The following is a 27825-nucleotide window of genomic DNA, read 5'->3' as shown; positions in this document are numbered from 1 at the left end:
TAAGTTTCTGGTCTCTCCTACTATCCCAAGAGACAGAGTAAGAAAAGATGATCATAATTCTATAACCCAGTTATATTTGTCTACATCAGACTTTTCTCAATCTTGCTTTTGGAGTCGCATGTACTTTTCAAAATATAACTAATAATAATTTAGCTATCTAAGATAACTGAACTCTGGTGGATGCTATATAAGAACCAGGAACTCATTAAGTTAGATATATAGATAAGATTCTTATTTCTTCAAAACATTTTGAAGATATCAGCTAGCAAATTTTTCCCACACTAGCTATTATCAGCAATGGTTTTAGTCTGCATCATCACTAGCCTTGAAAAGGGCACTGGTACTTGACTGTAGACTGATTTATTCTAGCTTCAGTATGTTTTCTTTCACTGTGGGTGGTGTTTTAAATCCTTTTTTTTTTTCTATTATGAGTGTGATAAATGTCATCAGACATAAGAATTTCCGCACACAAAGAACAAAGAAAGATTATGTGTGAAGCCATGAATCTATTATGTATAGCTTTGTTTTGTAAGTCTATATTGTAATTTAATATGATACACCCACACTGCCCTTCTTGCCTGTGCCTCCTTCTGAATATCCTTTCACTCCTTTTGGTACATTTTTATATCTTACTAAGTGCTTTTTTCTTTTTTTGAATCACTACCCCTACCTTCTCCCCCTAGCTCTTCTTCCACAAAATAGAAGTCCTCCCTTATAACAAATAAGTATAGTCAAGCAAAACTAACACTCTCTATTAGTCCATTATCTTTCTATTGTCTTGAGGTTGTTGTATTCTTCATTAATCCTCTGAAATCATGTTTGATTATTTTCTTTGATCAAAGTTCTTCGGTCTTTCAGAATTGACTTGTTATTTAGTTATAATAACTTCCATAACTACTTGTAGGACTTTATAATTCTATTAGTTTAATTACTCCCTCTACCAAGAAAGATGGCAACCTCTTTATAAGTGTTTTCAAAAAAAAGTTATGAATAAGCATTTTATAACTTTAAGGCCAGCCTTGATAATGAGCCTCTGAATTTAGCTAGGCTAGTCATCAAGCAGCAAACACCACTAAATCCAAACTCTAAACCTTTCTAGCTTGATAAAATAATTACTAAATTTGCAGTTCACTAATGTGGCCTTTGAGGTCTAGTATAATACCCTCTTAGCCAATCTCCCATTCCCTGATTTTTCTCTTTTCTAGTCCACATAGTTGCAGAATACTCTTCGTAAGGCACATGTGTTCAACTCTATCAAACTGCTGTCATTTTTTCCTTAAAAAATTTACATGGCTTGCTATTGTCAATAGACCAAGGAAGTAATATTTATTCTGGCATTTAGACCTTTCTCATTCTGGCTCTAAGCTCTCTTCCCAACCTTATTTCACATTATTCCTCTCATACATTTTATAATCTAGATTTCTAGCTCTTCCCCAAACTTGAAATACTGTTTCCCTTCTCATTCATTTGTGCAATCTATTCTCCATTTGTGTAATATCCTCATCCCAGGCTTTTGGGGTACTCCTTTTGATGCTCAGCTTATGTGCTTCCCTTTTTACTAATTAAGCCTTCTCTGGTGTTTCCCAAACTCCAACTGAAAATGTTCCCTCCCTACTCAAGTTTTCCCAGACTATTCTGTTTGAATTTTTTCTTTGCACTCTAGTCAGGAAGATTATAACTTGGTCAGAATTTATCAGAGTACCAGTGATAAATAACCAACTTAGTAAGAATCAGAGCCAATTATTCTAACTAGAGGCCCAACAGGTAATGTGTTAGGAATATCAGCCACCAGTAAGTCAATATTATTCTGTTAATATTTAAATTGTAATCAAAAATGCTCTCTTTGGTTTCTAAGTAGTGTGTGCAGCCCAATTGGAATAGCACACTGTCAACTTAATAAATTTCAACAAGAGAGCACTTATCCCTTGTTTAATTTATAGGTACATTTCATCATTGAAATCAAAAAAAGAGAAAAATCTTTTTAAAAAAAATATTTGCACACATATAAACATTCATGAATGAATAGTTAGATTTAATATGGTGACTGGGCAGTTTATTAAGAGTTGAGCATGGATATGTGGTGAAGAGAGGTGGTGGGGTCCAGGTGCAGAATACAGCATGTGTGCAAGCATGTGAGAGAGAGCGTGTGTGTGTGAATGTGCACATACCTTTTTTTTTTTTTTTAACATGACCACTGTGGCAATTTATTTGGCTTGACTATGCACATTTGTTATAAGGTTTTGGTTTTTTGGTTTTGTTTTTTCTTTTGTTTTGTTTTTAAATGAGAGGAAAAAAGGAAATAGATTTTTGGTAAAAAGCCTAATTTTTAAAATTTAAATTGACTGTACATAGTTGTTCAGTCTCTCTAATGTAACAACTACTCTTTTGTGAGACCAAAAAGATAATGTCATGTATAATACTAATTCTGTTTTTAAAAACGTTTTATCCAAAAATGATTATCGCTTGGTGCATGCCTAGACCATTCAAAAGCATTGAGAATAATAAATTTGTTATACCTTGTCATTGAAAGAATTTATTGATCAATGAACTAGACTTGTAGATTTAAGATTTAAGAGTTGTAGATTTTTCTTTGAACTTAGAATCCGTACTTTCCTTGCAATAAAATATTTTTAGCACTCTTAGGGGGTGCTCCCCTTAGCTCCCTTTAGGGGGCATTATTGAAAGAACTCCCTGCTCCAACTCCCTCAACTTTTTTTATTAAACTCTCTCTTTTATGTCTGGTACTTGCTTCGAAGCAGTTTTTCATGTATGCAGCTCATTATTTATAATGCATGGTCAGGTGACCCTTACTTTTCTCCCAAGAGTAATGATTACCAAAGTAGGGAGAGGAGACTAGGGTAAAAAGTACATATGGATAATATATACGAGCAAGGAGGAGATTGGGTTTGAAGATCTACTTTTAGATCCATTTCTCCTAACTAGGGAATATTTTCTCTATTATATACTGAGACAAGCTCCTGATTACTCATCTTGACAATCTCAAATAAAATCCCTTCTTTCTAAATACTGTCCCCTGACTTAAGTTCTATGACACTTTTCTCTTCTGACTACCCTTTAGTCTTTTTTGAATTACCTTCCATTTATAACAGGGGAAACCAAAAATAAGATGGCTAGGACTGAAGTCAGGAAGACTCATCTTCATGAGTTTCAAATTCAACCTCAGACACTAGCTGTATGATGCTAGGCCAAGTCACTTATCCTTATTCACCTCAGTTTCCTCATCTAGACAAATAAACTAGAGAAGAAAATGGCAAACCACTCCAGCATCTTTGCATCGAAAAGCCCATACAGGGTTGCTAAGAGTTGGACATGACTGAATAGCAAAACATCTGTGACACACTAAAAATGAATTTCTCCTTTTCCTCTAACTTCTTTTACCCTATTCTTTTTTCTAGGCAGTCTTACTCACTTCCATGGCTTTGAGTTTTCTTCTTTTATATAAAAAACTCTCAAATCCATATGTCCTGCCTCAAAATCTGTCTCCTGAACCTCAGTCCTAAATTTCCAACTTCCTTGAGATATATTTTTCTGGATTATCCTCCCAACTCTTCAGTATACATCCCCTAGGTACCTTAGATGTGATACACCAAAACAAAATTCATCATTTTCCCCACTAAAAGCAGACTCCTCATTCTCTCATCTCACATATTTATTTATTTGCCAAGTCCTGTTAATTCTATTTTTACTTTCACTCACGTTTACCACCCCTTCTACCTATCTCACATTTCTGCCAGAGATAGTCTTCTAGCTGGCATCTCTCCAAGATATTCACAAAACTGCCAAATTAAATCTTCCTAGGGCACATCTGGCTGTGTGATTCACCTGATGAAAAACTTAAAAGGTTCCTATTGCCATTTGGATAAAGTTCAAGCTCAGTCCACCTTTTGAGGGCTTCATCTTAGCTATCCAGGCTTCTCTCCCATTATTCTTCTTTATGCTGTCTGTGCTCCAACTAAACTGTACACTTTCATTGACCTTGAATTAATGCTTTATGCCCTTCTGAAATATACTCTCTCCTCCTTCAGTCTTTTTTGAAATTCTTCTCTGCTAGCTCAGGTATCAGTCTTCCATTATTATCCATAATTTTAAATTTTAATTGTGTGTGTGTGTGTGTGTGTGTGTGTGTGTCTTAAATTTTTGCCAAAATACTTTGTCTGGATGTCTCTTCCACTTCTCGTTGCTATGTATGCTACTTATCTGCATCTATTTCCTACTTTTCCAATTAAAGTACAAGTTCTTTCAGGAGAAGACCTGTGCCATTTATTATTTGTCTCTTAGCATCTTGAATGGCTTGCACAAAATAGACTTTAATCAAGTTGAGTGTTGCCATTTGAAAATTGTTCTGATTGTGATTTTGACATGTTTGATTATTAAATATTTATTATTTAGATTTAGATTATTAAATATTTATTATTTAGATTTAGATTTATTTTTTATATTTATATATGTGACTCTTTATGACCCCATTTGGCATTTTCTTGGCAGAGATCCCTTTCCTTTTCTAGTTGATTTTACAGATGAGGAAACTGAGGCAAACTGAGTTAAGTGACTTGTTCAGGGTGACACAGCTAGTAAGTGTTCAAGGCTGGATTTAAACTTGGGTTCGTTCTCCTGACTGCAAGCCCAGCATTCTGTCCCCTCTGTCATCTCGCTGCCCTAAGTTAATAAGTATGTCTTACATTAAATTTGGTAGATTTGCCTGTTAATATAATTAAGTATTCTGCTTAAGGAACAATTAGATATAGATTGTTCATGAAGAGAAAGGAGAAAAAGAGGTAAATTTTTCGTCAAAACATGCTACCTTCCTGACTTAGAACAGGAGTGACGCTCCTCAGGGCACTGTACATAAGGGGGATCTGCACTAGTTTTCTCTGGTAGACATTTAGACTTCTGTGGGAAAATAGCTCATAGGCTGATGGTGTCCTCTTGCGTGAACTTGCTGCAGAATTATTCCAATGCTTGGTTCACATATTTATTTGAGAATGTGCCATCATGGGAAGTTTTCATTTACCAAGGTCAGTGAAAGGGCAACAGGGAGACAAGTTGAACTTCAAATGGTTTCTTGCTGGTTGTGTCACTGGCAGAGCAGTGAGTTGGAAGTGGTCGACTTGCCAGGAAGAAAAGTTCAGAGAAAACTGGCTTGTTTTGATTAAGAAAAAGTAGAGCCTGGGGCTGTAACTTAAGAATCTTCTTTTGTGGTTAAGCTTGTAAACCAAACATGAGAGAAAATGTGCTTTTCCCCATTCTTATTCCCATAAACTTGGAGGGGGAGGGGTGTTTTCCTATGTTTTATTTTGTTTTTTTTTTTAAGTTAACAATCATCTTGTAAATCATTATAACCACATTGGCAGGTAGGGAACACTCCTTGACACTCGATTTATTTTGCATTTGAAGAAATAAACAAATGTGTTGACCTTGTCCCCAGTAAGCCAATGGCACTTGCTTATACACAATCATTTCTTGCTATGCATTGTACTGTGGGCATCAATACATACTTTGTTTGTCTTTCCCCTTATAACTAAACTCTTTCCTTGTATTTGCTTAACACAGTTTATCACTTTCCCCATGTACTCTTACTCCAGAGCTGGAATAGTAGGATATCCTAGGAGGAAAGTCATGAAAGTTTAAAATACTTGCTTCCATTTATCAGGCAGCGGTGATAAATCCAGCGTTCATAGGACCATAAATTTAAAGCTAGAAGAGATCTCAGAAGTGAACTAGCCAATTAACAGAAAAGGAAACTAATGGAGAGAGAAAAGGTGTCTTGCACAAAGTCACCCAGCTACTTAATTGCAGAGCTGAGATGCTGAGTATAAGATGGTGTCATAGAAGCAATAAATATGAGTTTGGGCACACTTTGGGAGATAGCAGAGAATAGAAGGGCTCAGTGTGTCCTGGTCCGTGAGGTCCTAAAGGGTCAGAAACCTTTCTGACTAACCAATAATAGTTAATATTGCTATATTATATTTATTTATTTTAAATATATATTATATATTTATATAATAAAAATAATACGGTGCTAAGTACATTATAACTATATAAAAATTTAATAATTATTATCTCATTTAATCTTCACAACTCTGGGAGGTAGGTGCTGTTAATTATTCCTATTTTATAAATACAGAAGCAGAAGTTAAGTGACTTGTTCAAGGTCTTACAAATAGAAAGCCCCATTTAGGTCTTCCTGACGCCAGGGCCAGCATTCTATGCACTAAGGCACTGCCTAGCTAGAAGGAATCCTAGACATTTGGCAGGTTGGCCATGGTACTAAAATGTGCATTAAGGAGTAAGATGCATCTAGCCAGAAGATTACCTCTTCCCATAAATTTTGAGGAAGCAAGGAGTTTTTTCCTGTTTTGTTTTGTTTTGTTTTTTATGATAATGACCATTTTAACCACACTGATAGTTAGGGGACTGAAAACTGAAAATTTGTTTAAAGAGTGCCCATGAATTGGGAAATTGATAAAAATATCATGATTTATGAATGCAATTAAATGTTTTGCTGTAAGAAATTACAAGGGAAAGACAGCTAGATGGCACAGTGGATAGAACACCAACTCTAAAGTCAGGAGGACCTGAGTTCAAATGTGACCTCAGACACTTAACACTTTTTAGCTGTGTGACTGTGGGCAAGTCACCTAACTCCAATTGCCTCAGGGGGAAAAAACCTCAAAAACCCACACACAAAGAAAGGGGATGATATCAGCAAAAGCTCGGAAGATTTGTTTGAACTGACACAGACTTGAGATGCTTCTTGTATCACCCCAAACAAAGGAGGATCACAGAAGTTTTTTGTTTGTTTGTTTTTAAGGCACAAAAGAGAACAGAAAGAAATATAAACAAGCAGGATAGTTGTGAAATTTTTCATGTTGAATTTACTAATGTTTAAGGAAAAACAAGTTATCTATAATAGAGATTCATAGTTTCATGTCTGGTCTTTTCTGTTCTAATTTTAAGTATAGAAATGTTTGTATTTTTTATTTAGCATTTTGTAAGTTTAAAAAGAAAAAAGAGTCTACAAGCAAAACACTTATTATTTCAGAGCAGGAATGGAGAGGTCAGAAGGTAGGATTGAATTATGAGAATTTTTGGAGAGAAAACTTTGAAGGGGGGAGTGAGAGAACCCAAGTAAATGCCATAAATGATTTAGCAAGTCAAGGTGTCTTTTCCAAATAAAAATATTATGGTTCTATTTACATAGTGTTTCACAATTTACAAAGAATTTCCTTTGCAATCATAACCCAGTGGGATACAAGTATTATTATCTCTTTTTCATAGCAGGAAACTAGTGCTAACTGGTTCATGATATGAGTTAAATACAATTTATATTCATATGCTCTTAAGTGTACACTTGAATGTGTAATCATTGATTTTCATATCATAAAGGTAATATAAGAGTAGAATAATTCAAGTTTTCTGTTTCCAAATACTGGAGTATTTTATTTAATGTTTAGTTCTGCCAAACACTCTTTGTGACTCTGGACAAGTCACCCAACCTTATTTACCTCTGTTTCTGCATCTGTAAAATGAACTGGAACAGGAAACGGCAAATCACTCCAGTATCTTTGCCAAGAAACCACCAAATGGTGTCCTGAAGAGTGAGACACGACTGAAAACAACTGAACGATAAAATCTGCCAAACCAGATGGTGATGGTGATGCTGATATCACAGTATACAGACTTGTTAAAACTGCTGCTGAGATGGCTGCTGCATCCAGTCTGTGACCATTCTGAAACTCCCAAAGCAAGCCAATAACTAGTAGTTTTGCCTTTTGTAACAGTAACCCCAGGATACTGTGTGCATTTGGTAGTCCGTATAGTTATGCTTATACAGTCTTTCTTTTCCTTTCTTAAGGTTTAAATGTCAAGTGTGATTCTTAGCTACCTTAATAATAAAATAATAATTGTGTGTGTATATACACACACACACACAAATTATATATATATAGAGAGAGAGAGAGAGAGTGTGTGTGTGTGTGTGTGTGCGCGCGCGCTTGTTTAGATATTTATTTTCCAAATAATAGTTTGCTATTGTGTTCTAGGGGCTTCCCTCTTAGTACTCAGGCCATCCATGTGGATTTTAAAGCTCTACAATCCTTTCCTGTCCTTACCACTCCCTCCCCATCTGCAGTGATTCTTTCAGATCATGTCCTCTCCCCTGCCTCCATTTCAAGCTCCCAGCACTTATTAACAGGTCACTCATTCTTCTGTTTTCACTGAAATCGAGGCCACCCAGCATAAGTCCCTCTGAAAAGTCCTTGGCATCATAAATAGGTCTATTTTCCCCTCTTCTGATCACAGAAAACTGTATTCCTCACTTTTACTCATCCTTCTACCTATGTTCCCTTGATTTCATTGCCCTTAACCCTATTTAACCCCTTCCCATCTTTCTAAAAATGTGTTCAGTCATAAAAAGATTTGCCTTGATCCTCTTGCTCCATTACTGACCTACTTCCTTTTTTAAATATATATATTTCCTTTAAGATACCCTTTACACAATTTGTGTATGAGAGATTATCAGTAGAAATATGCCAAAAATTTTAAAATAACATAAAAAGAAAAAAATTATACCATAGCCCACTTGCATCTGCTTTGTTTCACTACATTGGCCCTTTGCAAGTCTGATTCTCTGGCAACAGTGGTATTCCAGGATTTACAGCTTCTCTAGGAGGACATATATAAATTTTTTTAATAGGGTTTTGTTTTGTTTTGTTTTGTTTTTTTTACCATGAAGCATTTTTATCACTTAAAACCCTGTAGAATTTCCCTAGTTCAGCTATTTTCTTCCTTGTCTTCAGTTGTGGACTTACCTCATTATCTATTTGCCATGCTGTTCTAGATATATGTAACTCATTAGACTTGCCATCCAATTACATTTAGAGATGAAATATTTAGAAACAGTTTTATAGTTTATGGTATAGCAGTTCTTTTCTTTCTATGATGAAAATTTGCAAATTCAGAAACTGTATTGATTCCAAACTTTTCTTTCTTCCATAAGCCAGTAAACCTCAAAATTAAGCAGCTAATAGTATGACCAGGAAAATTATTTTGACCATTACAGTGACATAATAAGGAAATATAGGATAATACCTAATTATTTCAGACATGATCAATTTTTTTTTTACATGTCCAAGAAAATAACTTAACACATAAAGGGTACAGCATTTCTCCCAGCCTTGTTAGAAATGTATCCATAACTCATTTGGGAGACTTCTTTCTTCAGTGTCTTTTAATTAGTCATAAATAGTGGAAAATTCTTTGTGATTGTAAGTAAGTAAATGGATTTGCCACTATGTGTCACCAGAATTTGCTGAAGGATTTACTAGAGACTATGTTGAAGTACTCAGCAATTATGCATAGGGTCTTTTAAAATAATTCTTATGTCATTTCTTCTACAAACCTTAATTTTCCATGGGAAAATGAAAGATGAAATTCTATAATTTAATATCTATGTAACTTGTGACCTTTATGCATATTTTCAGGAATGAGTTTATATGAAGCATGAACTCCATAGCAAAAATGTATTAGCAGTGTCAGTTTGGGGGTTAGTATGTCATATTGGCTTTTTGCCAATAAGTTAGACAGACCATAACCAAAGCAAATTTTAGGGGAAAAAATTTTAAATAAAATAATTATAATTATGAAGGTCAGAGAAAAGACATTCGAAGTTGTTACTACATTATATCAGCAGAACCTGAAAAATATTTACATTTTAGGGATGTGGATAAATGATCCATATCTTCTGATTCATATTGAAGAACAACAAAACTGCTTTTTGCCTCTTAGAAGAAATCTTGGCCACTCAATTTTGTCAGTTTCTTGGAAATGTTTATTTCTCATTGGTAATTGTTATACTGTACCTCCCCAGGCATATTGTTACCTCTGACATGACTCTGACAAAAGCTTTTGTTCTAGATGCAGAGAAACAAGATCTCAATAAATAATAATTCAAGATTAAAATGCTTTTTCGTGGCATGTAGATGGCCCTGGGATCTCAAAAGTGATGCTGTAATCTCTTGACGTATATTTTCACTGTTTTTATGCTAAAGTGGTTGAATCCCTTTCCCTGTTATTTTGCTACGTATGTTGTAACCAAATGGCAGCAGTGCCAATTTGTATTTATGAGACAAGACGTCAATTTATCCAGAGGTTCAAGAGGTCTTAATAAGATAATAGATTGAGATCTGAAAGTGAAGAAACTGAGACTTGGAGATTTAAAGTGATTTGTCTAAGGTCAAACAGCATAAGGAACACTGTTGTAATTTAAACCCTAGTCCAAAATTTCAAATTTATTTTCTTTCTCATTTTACATAATATATATAAAACTTCTAGAAATGTTGTGAGTAGACCCAGCAAAGAGAAAATATACCCCAGTTTCCTCATTTTAAAAATGAGGCACTTGGACTCAGTGGCCTCTAAGCTCCCCTTCCAATTCTGAGTCTTCCTACCCAAAAAGAGAGTGATACCTGAGTAAACTTTAAACACATATTAAAGAAGAAAATTCCTCCTTAAGCAAATTATCCAAAATATCCAAACTCTTTACTTAAAACTTTCACTACTTTTAGTCAGTGCCTCACTAACTTACTTCCAAGAAGCACATCCTCATTCCTTGACATGTGCAATTCCATGGTGATCTTTCAAGTATAAAGGTTTTTTTTCTGTCTTATAGTTACCCTTTTTTTCCTCTTAGGTTTTGGGAAAGTCATCCTAAATTCTCCTCCTCCACCTTTTGAATTATTTTATATGTAGGGCTTTTTAGTTCATGAAAAGCCTCCTTAGATGGCTTCCCCCCTGGAAATCTTCTCTTCTTTAAGCGACCTGGTTACAGAGTTTAAAGTGAGGACATACTACCACAAAAGAACAGGAAATTATCTGGTTTTAAAGGGATGCCCCCAATTCTTGAGCTCTTTTCTTCCTTTCAGTCTACCATTTTGAACCACTGAGTAACAACAGTAGACTATTTTTATTTATATTGAAACTGGAGCTAAACTAGAATTATTTAAGGATTTTTAAGTAAATGTTTACTTCCAGTTTAGAGGCATATTGTTTAAAAGGCAAAGAACAAATAAGTATGCCCTAGAACATAACTCAGTATCAGTATTCTAATGAATAATGTGTGTGTTTGTGGGGGTTTTTTAAAGAATCATTTCATCCAAGAATATTGAATAAAATAAAGATATAAAGGAGTAACATTATGGCATAGTGGAGAAAAAATCAACCCTAGTTATGGAGATCTGAGTTCAAATCTAGTCTCAAATACACATGTATTAGCTATATATGTGGACTTGGGGAAGGGCTCCTGACAACTCTATGATGATAATAATTAATAATAATTAACATTTATGGAGCATTTTAAAGTCTGCCAAGTGGCGCACATGTATTATTTCATTTGATTCTTTTGAGGTAGATGCTGTTATCTCCATTTGTACAGTTGAAGAATTGAGACAAAGGGTGGTCACATGATTTACCAACAAGTTGTTGTTAAGTCATTTTATTCACATCTGACTCTTCTTGAGCCCATTTGAGGTTTTGCTAGAGTGGTTTGTCATTTCCTTCTCCAGTTCATTTTACAAATGAGAAAACTAAGGCAAATAAGGTAAAGTGACTTGCCCAGGGTCACATAGCTTGGAAGTGTCTAGGGCTGAATTTGAAATCAGGTCTTCCTGAATCCAGGCCCAGCTTTATATACTGCATCACTTAGTTACCTCTACTCAACCCATGTAAACAGGGATACTCAAGTTTTCCCAGGGACCTTGTTTTAAAATAGAGGGGAGGCAAAGCCAAGAGAGCAGAGCAGCAGGAATCAATCACAATTGAGTTTTATTTAAAAAAAAAAAAAAATACTAGACAAAATCCTGATTTGGAAATCCCAGGAAAAAAAATCAGTGAGTCATTTTTCCCTCCAATCTGAATCCTACAGCTCTTTCACTCTAAACCAAAAGATAGACTGTGTCCACTAACTGATTAATAGAACTCTAAAAGCAATAAGTGACCAAACCAGTTTTGAACTCATGTCTGTGTTCACTGACTGGCTACTAGAACTCCAAAAGCAGAAGCTAATCCACAGGTTTTTTACTTAGACCCAAAGCCTGGTCAGGAACTTGCAGAGATCAGATTAGGAGAGCAGTGACCAAATTTTGCCCTACATTGGATGCCAACATTTTTGAAAGCATTGAAGAAGTCTGTGTGTCCTTAGTCTGAACTATCCTGGAGATCCTAGAACAATATAATATGTAATATTCAAAAAAAGCAAAAGCTGGAATCCAGAGGACACAAGACCAGCCCAGACATTGCTTAGAGAAATCCACAAAGCTGTGGATTAACAAAGTCCGAAGTCTAGAAAAATAGACAAAATAAATCCCCACTATTTAAAAATAAAAAAGCCACTCTTGTGATAAGACACAAAGTCAGAAAAAGAGAATGACTCCAAAACATCTATAAGTGGAGCCCCAAAGAAAAACACAGTTTGGTCACAAGTTCAATTAGAATTACAGGAAGAGATTAAAAACAAGAGTTTTTGAAATTTTTTTCATAAATATAGTGAGAATGTTAGAAGGAGAAAATGGAAAGGAAATTAAATCTGGGATAGAAATATTTGGAAAGGGAATCAATAGCTTGACACAAGAGATAAAAAAACCTTGTCCAAGCAACAAAACTCCCAGAAAATAAGATCAATGAGAGATAAGGTAAAAGAAATAAGCATTTAAAGAGCATATTCTCTGTGTTAGGTCCTAAAAGCACTTTGCAAATTTCTCATCTGATTCTCACAACAATACTGTGAAATAGATCACTAGTATTATCCCTATTTTTACAGTTGAAGTAACTGAAATAAATCATTTACATGACTTGCCCAGAGTTGTACATTCAGTAAGTGGCCAAACCAGCATTGAACTCAGGTTTATCAGTTCTTCCTCACCCTAGATCCCCAGCACTCTGTTCCTTGTAAGAGTCACTGGACTACTTGAAAACTATCAAGTGCCTGATCATCATATTTTAAGAAATTATAATAAAAACTTTTCAGTTTTAGAATATAAAGAGAACTGAGACATAATAAGATTATGACCTACCAATTGCTATATTATTTATACCAATTATGTACCAGTACCTCTGCTGTACCAGTACAGCAGCTCTGTACTGGTAACATAATTAACAAAACTCAGATCTCCTGAATTTTAGATTTAATATGCTTTCTCTAATACCATACTGCCTAATTTTTTGGTTGTTGTTGTGAAGATTATTATAAGTGCCATCTTCTATATATAAAGCACAAGTTAGCATTCAAATGGAGTAGGAATATTTTCTTATCCCTAATATACTTAAAGTCTAAAGATGCCTCCTAAAAAAAAAAGAATATTAAATGAATTATGTAATTTAGGAAGCGGGGAGTAATTTATTATTTTAGAAACTAGTCATTTTTAATAATGTCTGGTTTTATTAGATGGGAAAACATGAACTACTTAAAAATAAATTAAAATTTCTAAACTTTTTTCTCAAATATATTGCTTTTTTTAAAAAGAGCAAAACTAACTGGGGTTGTTTTTTTTGTTGTTGTTGTTGTTGTTTTTAGCCTTAAATGTTATTTGCATTGTTATGAGATTTTGTGAAAAGAAATTCTAGGATAAAATTTTTTTTTATTCTCCTTCCCACTCTTATCTTACCCACTGCCCCATCTTCCCAACCCCACATCCCCTCAAAAATATATGGTTTTCACACACCTAAGATCTTAGGTCAGGTTACCTTTTTTTTTTTTTTTTTTCAGAGCAGGATGCCAGAAGCAAAAGTGAAGATCATTTTATAGTAGAGAATTCTTATGGAAAAAATCAGAAAGATTCCCTTGATAGAAATAGTTTTTCCCTCAACCATTTCCAGCCAAAACGAATCCCTGAACCTCTGTTTTTTTAAATAATGAATCATGGTTTCCCTCTTCTCTGTCCTCTAACTCTTCTACTGGGCTATTTTCCTTCATATGCGTTCCTTACTTTTAATGTATCATTATTGTGTCAAATGATTTAAGTTTTCAAGGGAGACAATTTGTAAATTTAAAAGGACAAGTACAAACAGTTATGTCCCTCACGCCAAAAAAAAAAAAAAAAAAAAAAGTTAATTGAATCCATGTGGCTTTTTCCAGTCCATGATATATATTGTGTTTTGTTTCTTATTCTCTGAATACATTATTTTACCACTTTCTACTTTTCACCTTCTAAATTTTGTGATTCTATACTTATAGTATGAGAAAGTCTTTTAGCTTAATTAACTCATTAAATCTAGAAAACATTAGTTCTTAAAATATTTGCCCTCAAAAAGTTTTATAGTCTCATGAATACATCATTGGACTTGGAAATTAGGTTGCCACTTTCCCACTTCTTAGACTTAGAACTGAGTAGTTATCCATTCTTTTGAGCTCTAATTTCTGTTTAATAACATTTAAACTCCCTGTAAAGGAGATAAAATAAAGGGTGTGAAGGCACATTGTAATTTACAGGTGCTTTACAGATAATAAAAGATGGTGGCCTGTTTGTTATCACTGATATGTCAAGCCATGATGTAGTTCATTATTAGTTACAACTGGTAAGTTTGGTTGTGCTGTTAAAAATGGAAACATGATAGAGCTAAATAAACAGGCTCTCAAGTGTACCAGTTCTTTCTGAATTGTAACTAACATTAGATATTAATTTGCTTGTGTATGTAATTATATTTGAGAACCTAGAAAGATGAAAAATGCAGTGATCTGGAGCTAGAAGGAACCTAAGAAGCTGTCTATTCTAATATACAAGTTGTTAACATCAAGAGTGAGATTTAAAGTATATTTTGATTTAATTTGAGATCATTACTGACTTCTTCATAGAATTATTCTGTCTTCTCATTTTCTGCAATAGATGTTTGCAAATAATTCAAAACTGTCTAAACAGTGGTCTTTTTATAAATGTTCCTAATAAGTGTTGCAATATGAGATGACCAAGTGAAGTATTTCTCATTACAGTTATATGCATGGTTTCCCATTTCAATCCCATAAAATATTTATTTCTAATTACATTTGGGTGAAGAATAAAGTCACTCCCATTTTACAAATTTATAAGACTAGATGGACAAGAGATTGACAAGATAAGAACAAATGAGGGAGTTTTGATCTTTGTTATTGGAGAGAATACTCATGTTTTTGAGATAAGCAGTTTAGGAAAACAATTTCAGTTGGAAAAGGACATTAGTAGCCATCTAACACAATCCATATCTAACAAAAAAATTTCCTCCACTGCATTTCCAACAAATGGTCATCTAACATTTGTTTGGGTTTGAATCAAAATATTATGGTACATTCTCTCAAATCAGTCCAATTTCCATCCTCAACAACGAGATCAACCAAATCATTTCCAATGGAGCAGTAATGAACTGAACCAGCTACGTCCAGAGAAAGAACTCTGGGAGATGACTAAAAACCATTACATTGAATTCCCAATCCCTATATTTATGCCCACCTGCATTTTTGATTTCCTTCACAAGCTAATTGTACAATATTTCAAAGTCTGATTCTTTTTGTACAGCAAAATAACGTTTTGGTCATGTATACTTATTGTGTATCTAATTTATATTTTAATGTATTTAACATCTACTGGTCATCCTGCCATCTAGGGGAGGGGATGGGGGGGTAAAAGGTGAAAAATTGGAACAAGAGGTTTGGCAATTGTTAATGCTGTAAAGTTACCCATGCATATAACCTGTAAATAAAAGGCTATTAAATAAAATTTTTAAAAAAATCAGTCCAATTTGCTAGCTTAATTAGCCTTTCTTCTTATTATTTAGAATGTGAAACTATCCTAATTCACTTATTATCAATTGATTTGGTCCTCTGGCTTTGGAGCTATAATGATGTTTGATCTATAAGGTGGCATTGGTGGAATATTTTAAATTTGCTTCATTTAGAATATTCATTTTCTTTTGCTGCTTTCAGGGTAGATTTATTAATGCCATTAAGAGTCAATGCCAACCCACTTAACCATACTTATTGTGTTATTTTTTAAGCTATTGTTAATCCATAATTTATAAAGTAATGATTCTTTATAATATGAACGTATTATTCCATCTATATTAAAGATGAACAGTACTTCTCAACTTTAAAACTAGATCCCCATCCTCTCAAGCCACTCTGCCCCTTTTATGAGAGAATTAGAGACAGTGGGTATTTTTAAATACCCAGGCTGTTCTAAAGCCTCTGTCATGATATCTTTGGAGGAACAAGGACTTTAGGTGTAATGCAGGACTTAATTACCTTAAACTTAATTCTTCTCTATAGTGAATTTTGTTAGTCTCTGGTCTATAACAAGAGCTTCCTCATCATATTCCCCATAATATTGGGATGAGGGAGTGAGTATCACAGAGTCATCTGCAAAAATGGGAAAGGAATAAATTTGGTCATTCTCACTACTTATAATCAATATTCAGTGAAGGAGAAACCAATGCAAATCTTGTCCAGCATATTAGAAATCAACCTCTTAAAATCTTGATGCAAAAGTACATGGGGAAGAGGTATTAGAAGCCATTTAAGACTCTAATTGCAGTAAGATAGGACAGCTGTGGTGGGTTTTGTTTTCCCCTGTGTCTCCCCTTCTCTAGGTTCTCAATTATTCTGCTTGATATACTGACTCTTCTGGGAAAATAGCCAAGAGATAGATGGGGTGTGTTTCCCTTCAAGATATCTGGTTCTGTGGTTGACTTGACATGCTTCTCTGAAGTCCAAACACAGTTAACTAAAATTGTCTGAGAACAGCCTCTGAGGACTGGATGCTGTCAGACTCAACTGTCCATGTACAGTTATCCAACAAATTACAAGTCCTGAAAAGGGACTAGAAGGATGGCAACCAAGTCTGCAGTGTTGCTTTCCAGATTTTTTATTTCTTTAATCTTTATAATCTGTATTAAACTAAATACAACAAGTAGTTCTGGCTAGGAGAATGGCAACCAGGTCTGCAGTGTAGATTTCCAGATTTTTTATTTCTTTAATCTTTATAATCTGTATTAAATTTAAGTATTTATAGTAAATTATGATTCATTATTGATTTACTTATAAGCACTGCTGCACTCTTACAGTATTAATTTTAGGGATGTAAGTAATATGAATCACAGCCTGATGATTGTTTTGTTTTGTTTTGTTTGTGAAGTTTGGATGGGTTTTTTTCCCCTTAGTTTGTTTATTTTGAAGTAATTTTTTTCAGTTTATTTCATCTCCTCCCACCCACTGAAAAGAAAGAGAGAAATAGAGAACCCTGTTATAATGTAAAGCACAGTCAAGGAAAACATTCCCATGTTGACCACATCCAAAAATCCATTTCTTCCCCTGCATGTTATTCCATCATTTTCTGTCATTCTTTTATCTTAAGAAATAGTAAAAACATAATCTTTCACTATCCTCATATCCACCCTCCTGATTTATTAAAAAGACATTAATATGGAAATTGTGGTATGAATAACTTCATAGACTTCTATGTGATTTGTCACACAGGTGATGAGAGAAATCATGAACTATTCCAGCCTAAGCCTTTGCATTGGGCTTTTCAAAGCTAAAACAGCTGACAGCTTTCTTTTTAGAGATTCATGAACAAGATGCCAGAAAAGAATGTTATTCCCATCATATAAACATAAACTTAATGAAGATAATATGGCACTTAATATAAGAAGTTTGAAAAATAAGATAGTGCTCAGTTCACAAACAGGATGCATTCCAAAAGTTTATATATATGTCATTTGTCTTGGATACATTCCCTCATAGAAATAATGTTATATATGGCAGTTAGGTTTCCAGGCTAGCTTACAAAAGCCCATTTAACTCATCATAAACTTGATGTAGTTCTACATTGTGAGAAACAGTATTTCCATGGGGAAATGCATTTAGCATTCCAACTTGGGCTATGAAAACTATACTTAGCCCAGCTCTGAGGCACAGGTTAAAATTTTCATGAGTGCCTAGAGACTGTAGGAATAGGGAAACATAGAAGAAAAGATTCCTTATTTTCATTCCCATTCAAAGGAGAGAAAGCATCAAGATAATAGTCCCATGGCAATCTCTTCCATCCTCCCCTCCATCATTTTTTTTCATTGTACCCTATAGTATCATCATGACACTATAACATAGTACCAGCAAGCACTGGGATAATGTGGAGGGTAGGAATCAAAAGAGCAAATATAGAGAGAATATTAACCTCTTAGACCTCTGAAGGAGTAGAAGGCAAGATAACCCAAGTTAGGTATAGAATATAACACCATGATTTCAAGTTCAAATAAACCTTAGACCATCTAATCTAAACCCCTTGTCTTACAGATGAGGAAATAAAGGTCCAGGTAAATTAACTTGCCCAAAGTTGTTGTAGATAAAAACTTTAGAAATGGAATATGAACCAGGATTCTCTGTCAGTAACCATGTAATCATCTGGGAGTAAAAAATTTCTCTTGATCTTAGTTTCTTCTGTAAAATCAAAAGGGCATCTTGATGGTACCTTAATGAATTCAAATCTGACCTCAGACACTAGCTGTGTGACGCTAGCCAATCACCCTGTTTGCCTCAGTTTCCCCATCTGTAAAATGAGCTGGAGAAAGAAATGGCAGACTACATGTGATTAGTCACTAGCATCATTATTAGATGGTATCCTCGGTGTCATTAACTGCTTGATTTTGTCTTGTTATTCCCACAGATGAGCACCATGCCAGGACTCCCTACTCGACCGTGCTTTTATGACATAGATCTCGACACTGAAACAGAGCAAGTGAAAGGCTTATTCTAAAAGAACTGGCAACCAGCTGAGGTAAGCTCCAGTTCACTGTTCCATTCAGAAAACAGGTATTTATATGCAAAGACAAGAACAGTCAGATACTGAGGGTACAGAAGGGTTAGGGGTGATTTTTCCAAAGGGTCCTGGAAATTCATAGTTAGAACAATAGCCCCTGAGATGTTAAATATCCATTACCTTATAAAAATAATTCCTTACTATCTTCATAAATGCCTACAGTGTGCTGGGAACTGTTCTAAAATTTGGGGATAGAAAGACAAGGACAGTCTGCTTTCAAAGAGTTCCCAATATAATGGGAGAGAGAAGGGGCAAAGCAAACAATTCTATTTTAAGAAGATACTTAGTGGACCACCACATAGTATTTTCACTCTTTTTGTTGTTGTTTGCTTGCTTGCATTTTGTTTTCTTTCTCAATTTTTTTCCTTTTTGATCATATTTTTCTTGTGCAGCATTATTTGTGGAAATATGTATAGAGGAACCGCTTGCAGACTTGGGGAGGGAGTAGGGAGAAGAGTAGGAAGAAAATTAGAACACAGGGTTTTGTAGGGGTGAATGTCAAAAATTATCCATATACATATTTTTTGAAAATAAAGTTTTAATTTAAAAAACAGAAAGAAAGAGGAAAAAAAAGATAGTTAATATTCAGTCATTTAATATTTCCTAGCTATGTGATCCTGGGGAAGTCACTTAACTCCAGTTGCTAAAGAAAGAAGTGGGGGGAGAGACAGAGGGAGAGAGAAAGAAGGAAGGAAGGAAAGAAAGGAGAGAGGGAGGGAGGAAGAGAAGTTGAGGGATAGTTTCAGAGGAAGGAGACTAAGGTTAAGGAGGACTGGAAAAGACTTCCTACAGAACAGAGATTTCAAGGAAGTCAAGGACTATTGGGGGCAGAGAAATGGAGAGAGAATTCCGTGCATGGGAGGTAACCCTAAGTTGGGAGAGGGAACATCATGTAAGAGAAACAGCAAGGTGATCAGTGTCACTGGAACACAGAGTATAGAGAAGAATAAATAAATAAATGTAAGAATACTTTTTAAAAAGGCCAAATTAATAAGGGCTTTAAAAGCCAAATAGAAGACTTCACATTTGATTTTAGAAGAGATAAGGAGCCAGTAGAGTTTATTGAAGAAGTGGGGTGATATGGTCCAAGATGCTCATTAGGAAGATGATTTTGACAGCTGAGTAGAGAATGTATTGGAGTAGGGAGAGATCTGACGCAGGGAAACCAGCCAGCAGACTGTTAGAATAGTCACGGCATGAAGCGATGAGAGCCTACAATCCATGATTGCAATAGCAGAGTAGAGAAGCGGGGGGTGGGGAGGGGTGGGGAGAGTGTTTTAAGTTATTTCTTCAGTTACATACCAATAGCAAAGATAGCTAAAGGTTTCCCTAAATATGCTCAACAGGTAAATTCCCTTTATAAAACATGCATTGGGTTCCAAAAATCTTGTCCCTTATGAACATAAGGACCCTCTTCTATAGCATCTTTCAGGGATGTTGGGGTACCTAGGTTGTGCTCATTAGCACATTTATTTGATGTTCTTACTTCTTAAGGTTAGTTGATACTAATTTTGGTAAAGTATAAAATTACAGGTTATATTATTCAGTTATCCCTTTATGAGATTAGATGAACTCATGTTCACAAAGTCAACCAGAACATATAATTTAAAATGCTCTATCCTTCCAGATAGAGAACTGATAGATTCTGAGTACAGATTGAATCGTGTTTTCTCCTCCTCTTTATATTTTTTTCACAAGACTATTTTAAAAATGAGTTTTGTATTTCTTCATGTGTGAGTATCATATTTTTCCCTTCCCAATAGTAGAAGAGAGGTATAGTGAAGAAAAGAATTTGGAACTGAAAATAAGAATTAAAAATAAAAGAGTAAGAGAGGAAAAAGACAACTAGAAAATTCTTCTGAATTGACAAGAATTGACAACTCTATCTCCAGTTCTAGCTGTGCACTCTTGTTGGCTGTGCCCCAACTCTTAACTCTCTGCCCCCTAACTTCTCTAGCTTCCTTCAAGTCCCAGCTAAAATACCAGTTTCTGAAAGAAGCTTTTTGTCCAGTTCTCCTTATCACTAGTGCCTTCCCTTGGTTGATTATCTCCAGTATATCCCTTTATGTATCTTGTTTGTACATAGTTATTTATGTATTTTCTCCCTCATTTGAACATGAGCTCAAGATCAGGGACTACCTTTTACATTCTTTGTATCCCCCGATTTTAGCATAGTGCGAGGTATATAGTAGGCACTTAATAAATGCTCATTGATTAATTAAAAATAGCTTAAAATCTACCTTACTTCTACCCATATTCACTTATCTCCAGGTGATTATAACATCATCAAAACCTCTTCCCATCTCTTACTTTGTTAAAGACAGACTTTGCCTATGGCTGATGGCAAAATGCATTCACTTTTAGGTCATTATTTACATAGTACATGGGGAAAGACCTAAAATCTCTTTTTTTCTTTATATCTTCTTGCACCTGATATGGTGGTACTTTGCTCACAATATATGATTAATTTTTTTTAAATAAAATTTTATCTAAAAGAAAATTAAATTTAAGAAACTGAACAATTTAAAAGAAATCTCTGTTTTCATGAACACACACACACTCTCCTCACAAATAGAACCTTTCCTTTTAATGAGGTTAGGATCAAGCCAAAGAAATCAACATGTCTGCCTATGGATGCTTCATTCTACACCTGTCAGCCCCCTATCTTCCAAGAAGTGAGAGGAATTCCCCACCATAATTCCTCTAAAATAACCAGTGGTCAACTCAGCACACTGAGCAGAGTTCTGATATCTTTCAATATTGCTTTCCCTTATAATAGGAATATAATTCAGCCAAATATTCCTGGATTTTTAGCTGTGATTGCAGTGCTAGCTTTGGTTTTTCAAATTAGCATATTTCCCTACTACATTCCTGTTTGTATATGTGTGTGTGTTAAAGTTTATTCCTCCTGTCACCATCCAAATTGTAGTGCTAGTTCTAATTATTGATGATGATGTTCTTCAGTCATTCAGAGTTGTATCTAACTCTTTGTGAACCCATTTGGGGATTTTTTTATCCAAGAACCTAGAATGGTATTTCCTTCATCACATTCCTTCACTGTAATCTTATTTTACAGATGAGAAAACTGATGCAAATAGGGTTAGGTGACTTGCCTAGGATCACACAGCTAATAATTGTCTGAGATCAGATTTGAACACAGAAAGTCTCCCTGACTCCAGATCTGGAGCTGTATCCACTGCACCACCTAGCTGCCTGATTTAGTCTGGAGGAGGAAATAGCAAATCATTCCAAGACTTTTAGCAAGAAAAACCTAAATAGGGTCACAAAGAGTCGGACACGATTAAAAACAACTGAGCAAGGTTTAGTCGCTGAAGTTTCTTAGACTCTAGTTGGAAAAAATCACAACTTTCTTAAACTAAAATGGACCCTTGTCCTAACCTCTTTATACATATCAAATCCACTAGTCTTTCTTTGTCATTTTCTTTATATATTCATCTTTTTAGGTGTTGTGTTTTGTTTTTTAACTATTGTGTCTTGGATTATGTAGCATATACTAAAAACATCATGGAGACTGTCTGGCATTTACTTTATCAGAAAGATTTAATCATTCACCAAAATCCTGCATTTACCAGGGATATTTCTGTGTCCAGAAGTAACTTTTTAATCTATTCACATGGTTCTCTCAAGTTTTAATTCTGGTTACAAATGTAATTGATCCTTAGTCCACCATGCAAACTGATATTGTTTGGAGAAACCCCACCTTTTGGTTCTTCTGGTCAATAATTTTATCCGACATAATAGAAGTTTAGGTATTAAAAGACAAACTTTGTACAAAATTCTACCGTTTACCAAAATGTTGGGCAAAAGGCAATAACTTTTAGCTTCTGGCTGGATTTTATTTTTTTGTTTCCGTGCTCTATTTCCTGTTTGTGAACTTCTGTGTACTTTTGTAGGCTTGGGGAATGGTAATTCAGAACTCATCATTTGACCCAGCTCAAATAATCCAAAAATGGATTCAGTCTCCTCAGATAAGCCCTTTTTTACAAAGCACACATTCTTTCTGTAACTCTTTAGTTGAATGGGCTAGCCAGCATATTTACTCAGTGTTATTAGAGTTCACTCCAACTCCTGCTAGAAAAAAGACTAACAAAGGATGCAGTACACAAAAACATTTAAGTTAGGATCTTAATCAACTTAGGTAAGCTATTGAAAGTAAAAGGAAATGTTTGGGTTGCATAATTTATTGTCAATACAATAACTAAAAAATTACATACATTCAGCTTTATATAGTTACAGTTATCATTCCTTAGGGAGGATGCTAGTGACATCCACTGCATACAAGGAGTCTGTTCTATTGAATATAATGACCTTTTCCCCTTTCTTATCCCAGCCCCATTCCTAAGAGAATACGTGAGAAAGAATATGAACTTGAGATGCTGAGAAGTAACCAGAACCTAAGCTTTCCTCTGTCCAAGATCTCACCTGCAATTCTTTTTACTATTGTTAGCACAAGGGCATGACTCATTCTTTTGGATATCAGCACTTAAAACTAAGTGCACATGCAATTTATCCAAAGGAGACAGATCCCAAATCACATTCTCCTTTCCTTCCTATATTCTGTAGGTATTAGGGTTTTGGGTAATGGTGGATTGAGGGTGACTTAGTTGAACAAGACTGGAGTCTGATGTATTTCACTGAAGAAAACAGAATCACTCACTATATGTGTAAGGTTTTACAGGTTTATATTTTTATTTAAAAATAGGTTGATCATTTTTATTTATAATTTGTATAACATCCCTTTTCTGGAAGAAAAGTTACCAGACTTTATCCTTATGTGTAGAATTCCCACACCAGGACAGATTAGCAATTCATCTCTCCTTTGTTCAACTTAGAGTGCAGTTTTGAAAGGTTAAGTGACTCCTTTCTAGTCACACAACCAGTAGATGTCAGAAGGAATGAGAGATCTTTGCACCATCAAGGACAGCTTTTCAATATACTTCCTTTCTTTTTAGAGCAGTGATTATTTTTAGCTACTTAATTATTAATTAACCTCAATTGAAATGTTATTATTACCAAGAAAAAAACAACAACAAAATAAAGTTAACAATCATAATTCCTTTTGTGCCCAGGATATCACATAGATTCTGTGTATCTATTTTTGTGTTTACTCTTTGTGCCTGCAATATGCATATAACACAAATCCACTGGGATTTAAGAAAAAGGTTTGAGACATATGACAGAAAAATGGACAATTATGCATTTTCTATTAATCTCATGCTCTCTCAGACCTCCATCAGATAGAACAAAGATGAGGAAACTTTGGCTGTCTCCATGGTTTAGAATACCAAGAACCCAAAAAGTAGTAAAAATTCCATGATTTAACACTTAACTCACACTTATAAAATGACCTCTTCCTCAAAATCCATCACAATCTCATCGGCAGGACTATCTGGGCCAAAGAACTGAGTTCATATTAAGGTTTTTTTTTTTTGTTTGTTTGTTTTTTTAAACCTTGCACTATATAAATCCCAGGTATTTATAACATTTTATTTTTCCTATTCATTGATGAATTCTTATTATTTTGACTCTTTTGGTCTCCATATTAGAGCTTTCTGCTTTTCTATCATCAAAATAATTTCTGCTTACTACCATAGTTAAAAACCATTGCTTGCTGAGATGCTGTATACCTGATTTAATAGGGCTAATTTATATTAGCTCAAACTGGCATGGCTACAGCAATCTCCTGAGACATAGATTTCTCTAGACCTCATCTTCTTAATAATAGCAGCATTTATATAGTGCTTCCAAGTCTACAAAGAACTTTAAATATTACTAGAAAAACAATTTTTAAAAGAAAAGAAAAAAATTAAATATAATCATCTATATTATGGCAAAAATTTGGAAACCTGACTACCATTGAAATATATGTCCTGGACTTAAATCATTCTTCATCCCCTTTGATATATACACATACATATATTAATAATGTGAGCACCAACTGTGAAGTCAGGAAGACCTGAGTTTAAATGTGACCTCAGACTGCTAGCTGTGTGGCCCTGGGCAGTTCACTTAATCCCAATTGCCTCAGCAAAAAAAAAAAAAAAATGCATCCCAACTCCTTTTTGCACTACAATCACTTTTTTCATTCTGGTTTTTAAATCGATTTTTCAGTTTTTCATACTTCTAGTCACCAATGGGGAGAAAAACCTTTCATACACTAAATCATACATTCTATTTGCCGTACATTCCTTTACTGAATAAAAGGCCTGGTTCATTATTTCAGAGATAAGATTTTTGGTACCTTTGCCAATCCTTCTGATAGTATTTCTTTTTACAGGAGACCTCAAGCAGTCAGCATTTTGTTATAGAGCAAATATAAAGATGATATATGGAATCAGAGGTGACAAAGAAAGATGGTCCTTTCCTGCCCATCACTGGGCAAGCTTGTTCAGTCTATTCCAACCCCCAGATTCTCTCCAGTTCACGTGACCTTACTACTTCCAACTCCAACTTCTTACTGGAGTCCTAGTCTGAATATACACCAAACCTTTGAAACACCAAAGAAGAATGTTTTCTTATAATTCCTACTTATTCTGTTATCACCTCACAGCATTATTTTCTTTCCTGATTATAACCCGACATTGCAATGAATAATATTTGAAGTTTCTAATTCCCTTTCTTCATCAGTATCATCCCTTTTGAAGCTACTCTAGGATCGTTTCTGGCTCCAGACTGTTTAGGAATCTGTGGGAGTTCAGCTTTATATTTCAGTGGAATTGAACTGCAGACACAGTAGATAAATTCCCACAGGTATAAATTCAGATTAAAGTCTAAATACTATGAGCTACATTTTTTAAAAAGAGAGATTACCTTTGATCATTAAAAATTTGCAAGTTTGAAACTGCAAAATTACCATTCCTTCCTCCTACTATACTAGCTCATACGAATCATCCATATCTGCTAGTGTCGTTATAAAAGGGAAAAAAGCTTATTCAAAGAAAAGGAGCTGTGTCATTCTGGAGTCATGCAAGTTCAGTTTGTACTGAACTCCAGGAGACAGAAGGCAGATTTAAAAGGCATGGAACTTTAGGTCCCACCATAAATCATTTGTTAAACTCAGAGTACACTTTAGATAATCTATCCTCTATCCTGTCTCCTGGCTACATTGTATTTTTCAGGAGTTTTTATACCACATAAACAGAAAGGTTGGGTATCCTCATCCCATCCTTAACTTTTCAAAAGTTGCATTTACTTGTTTTTTTTTTTTTTATTTATGCCATTTGTCAAAATATGTATTAATTTTTGGACACCAATGGGGGGGGGGGGGGGGGAGAGTCACTCATACACTAAACCTTTTTTTTTTTTTTTTTCAGATTTCTGAAACCAGCCACTGCTTCTTTTTTCACAGCTTTCCAGAAGGATAAGTGAATTTTGCAGAATTTTGTCTGTTACATAGTGCCCAACCTGTGGTGAATAAGCCAAAGATTTCTTCTCCATTCCAAGATGTCTCATTTGGAACACAGAACAGAGAAACTTGTACCAAGCTGGACTGAAGAGAAATTAATTTATTTTCTGTTTCTTTAAAATTAACATTTTACTTTTGCTTACTCTTAAGAATGTTTGTTTTATAAAAACTAAAAGATTAAAGGGTGTCAATGCAAATATGTAACTTTTTTTTCTATGGTTGTTTTCATACTGTCTTTGAACTGAAAATAAATGACTCAAACAAAATTGTAATGCTAGGTAAAAATTCTACTTTTTAGAAGCAGCAAATTATATATGCCATTCAAGGCTATATAGAAATATCTACAAACATACTCATTTCCTGGGACTTCTATTTTTAAGGAGTTTGAAGAGCTGACCAAAGTAAATGCAAATTTGTTTCTAGCTATTTCTGAAATCCTACTTATTATTATAGAATATTTTTTAAATCTTTTTATAATACAACCATTTCTATATATACTTTCTCCTCCTATCAACATCCTAAATGAAACTTGTAGCAAAAAGAAAAACATTTAAGCAAAACAACAACCTGCTACTTGACAGTACATGGGCACCAACTTTTCCAAAGAAGAAAGATACTTTTGCTCCTGTCCAAATCACAATTGGTCATTTTAAATCCACAGCTTTTGGCCTGTTTTTATCATTATGTTTATTAACATTAATGTTTTCTTAGTTCTATTTACTACTCCACTCTGTTCATACAAACCTTTCTGCATTTCTCCCAACTTCTCCTTTGGCACTTGTGAGAACGATTAAATATTTTTAAGGTATTTCAGACATAATTTATTTTATAGCCAGTGCTTATTTCAAGGCAAAACTAAAAAACATTTAGATCACTAAAGATTTATTTTGATTGCCTCCATTCATTTATGAAAAATCTTAGTAGTCTTTAATCTAATCTAAGGTACGTAGGCAAAAAGAGAGTGCATTTTAAAGGTTAGGTAGCTGATAAACATGTATCTGCTTTCCCCATCCTCTCAATTCTCTGGAGATGAATCACTATCTCCTTTCCAGAGCCTTCCCTCTAACCCAAAAATGTTTGACCCTAACTTCTTTTCAACTTCTTTCTTACAGTGAATAAAAAATTTAAATAAAACTGAGATTTGGGGAAAGTACAATATAGTAAGCTATTGTCCTCTAACAACTTAAATTAAGTAATCAGTACAAATAGCCCGTTTTCCCCCAGGCACATCCTCCAAAAAGGCTCCAAGTGCAGATCTTTCCTTCACTGACAGACCTTTAGTGACCCTGATCATTCTTTCCTTAGCCCATAATGTTTCTTTGTATATCTTTGCATAAATTGTTCCAAAGCACTAAACATTTAACAAACCAGTCTTCTTTAAAAATAAAAAAGTTTCCCCCCCAAATTCCTATGGTTAGAACTCTGAGTTCAAAAGACAGTCAATTCTAAACAACAGAAAAACCAGTCTTAAGCTGTTTGTGATGAGAAATTAGAGGGGGAAAAGAGCCTGACAGAGTAGATAAAGAAATAGGGTTACTCTCAGGA

The 27825-nt window shown here is 34.6% G+C and overlaps 1 protein-coding gene across 1 annotated transcript in view; it reads left to right on the top strand.

The window, feature by feature from the left end:
• MTHFD1L (methylenetetrahydrofolate dehydrogenase (NADP+ dependent) 1 like) overlaps window positions 1-26455 on the top strand; it is a 197632-nt gene extending 171177 nt beyond the window's left edge. The window contains exons 27-28 of the mRNA XM_031937629.1: window positions 18702-18812; window positions 26189-26455. Of these exons, the coding sequence (XP_031793489.1) occupies window positions 18702-18791 (90 nt within the window). The 3' untranslated portion in view covers window positions 18792-18812; window positions 26189-26455. The remainder of the gene's footprint in view (window positions 1-18701; window positions 18813-26188) is intronic.
• Window positions 26456-27825: the final 1370 nt, after the last annotated feature.

The sequence above is a fragment of the Sarcophilus harrisii genome, chromosome 4, assembly GCF_902635505.1.
Source record: "Sarcophilus harrisii chromosome 4, mSarHar1.11, whole genome shotgun sequence".
Taxonomy (NCBI): Eukaryota; Metazoa; Chordata; class Mammalia; order Dasyuromorphia; family Dasyuridae; genus Sarcophilus; species Sarcophilus harrisii.
This window is presented reverse-complemented; position numbering and strand designations above follow the sequence as displayed.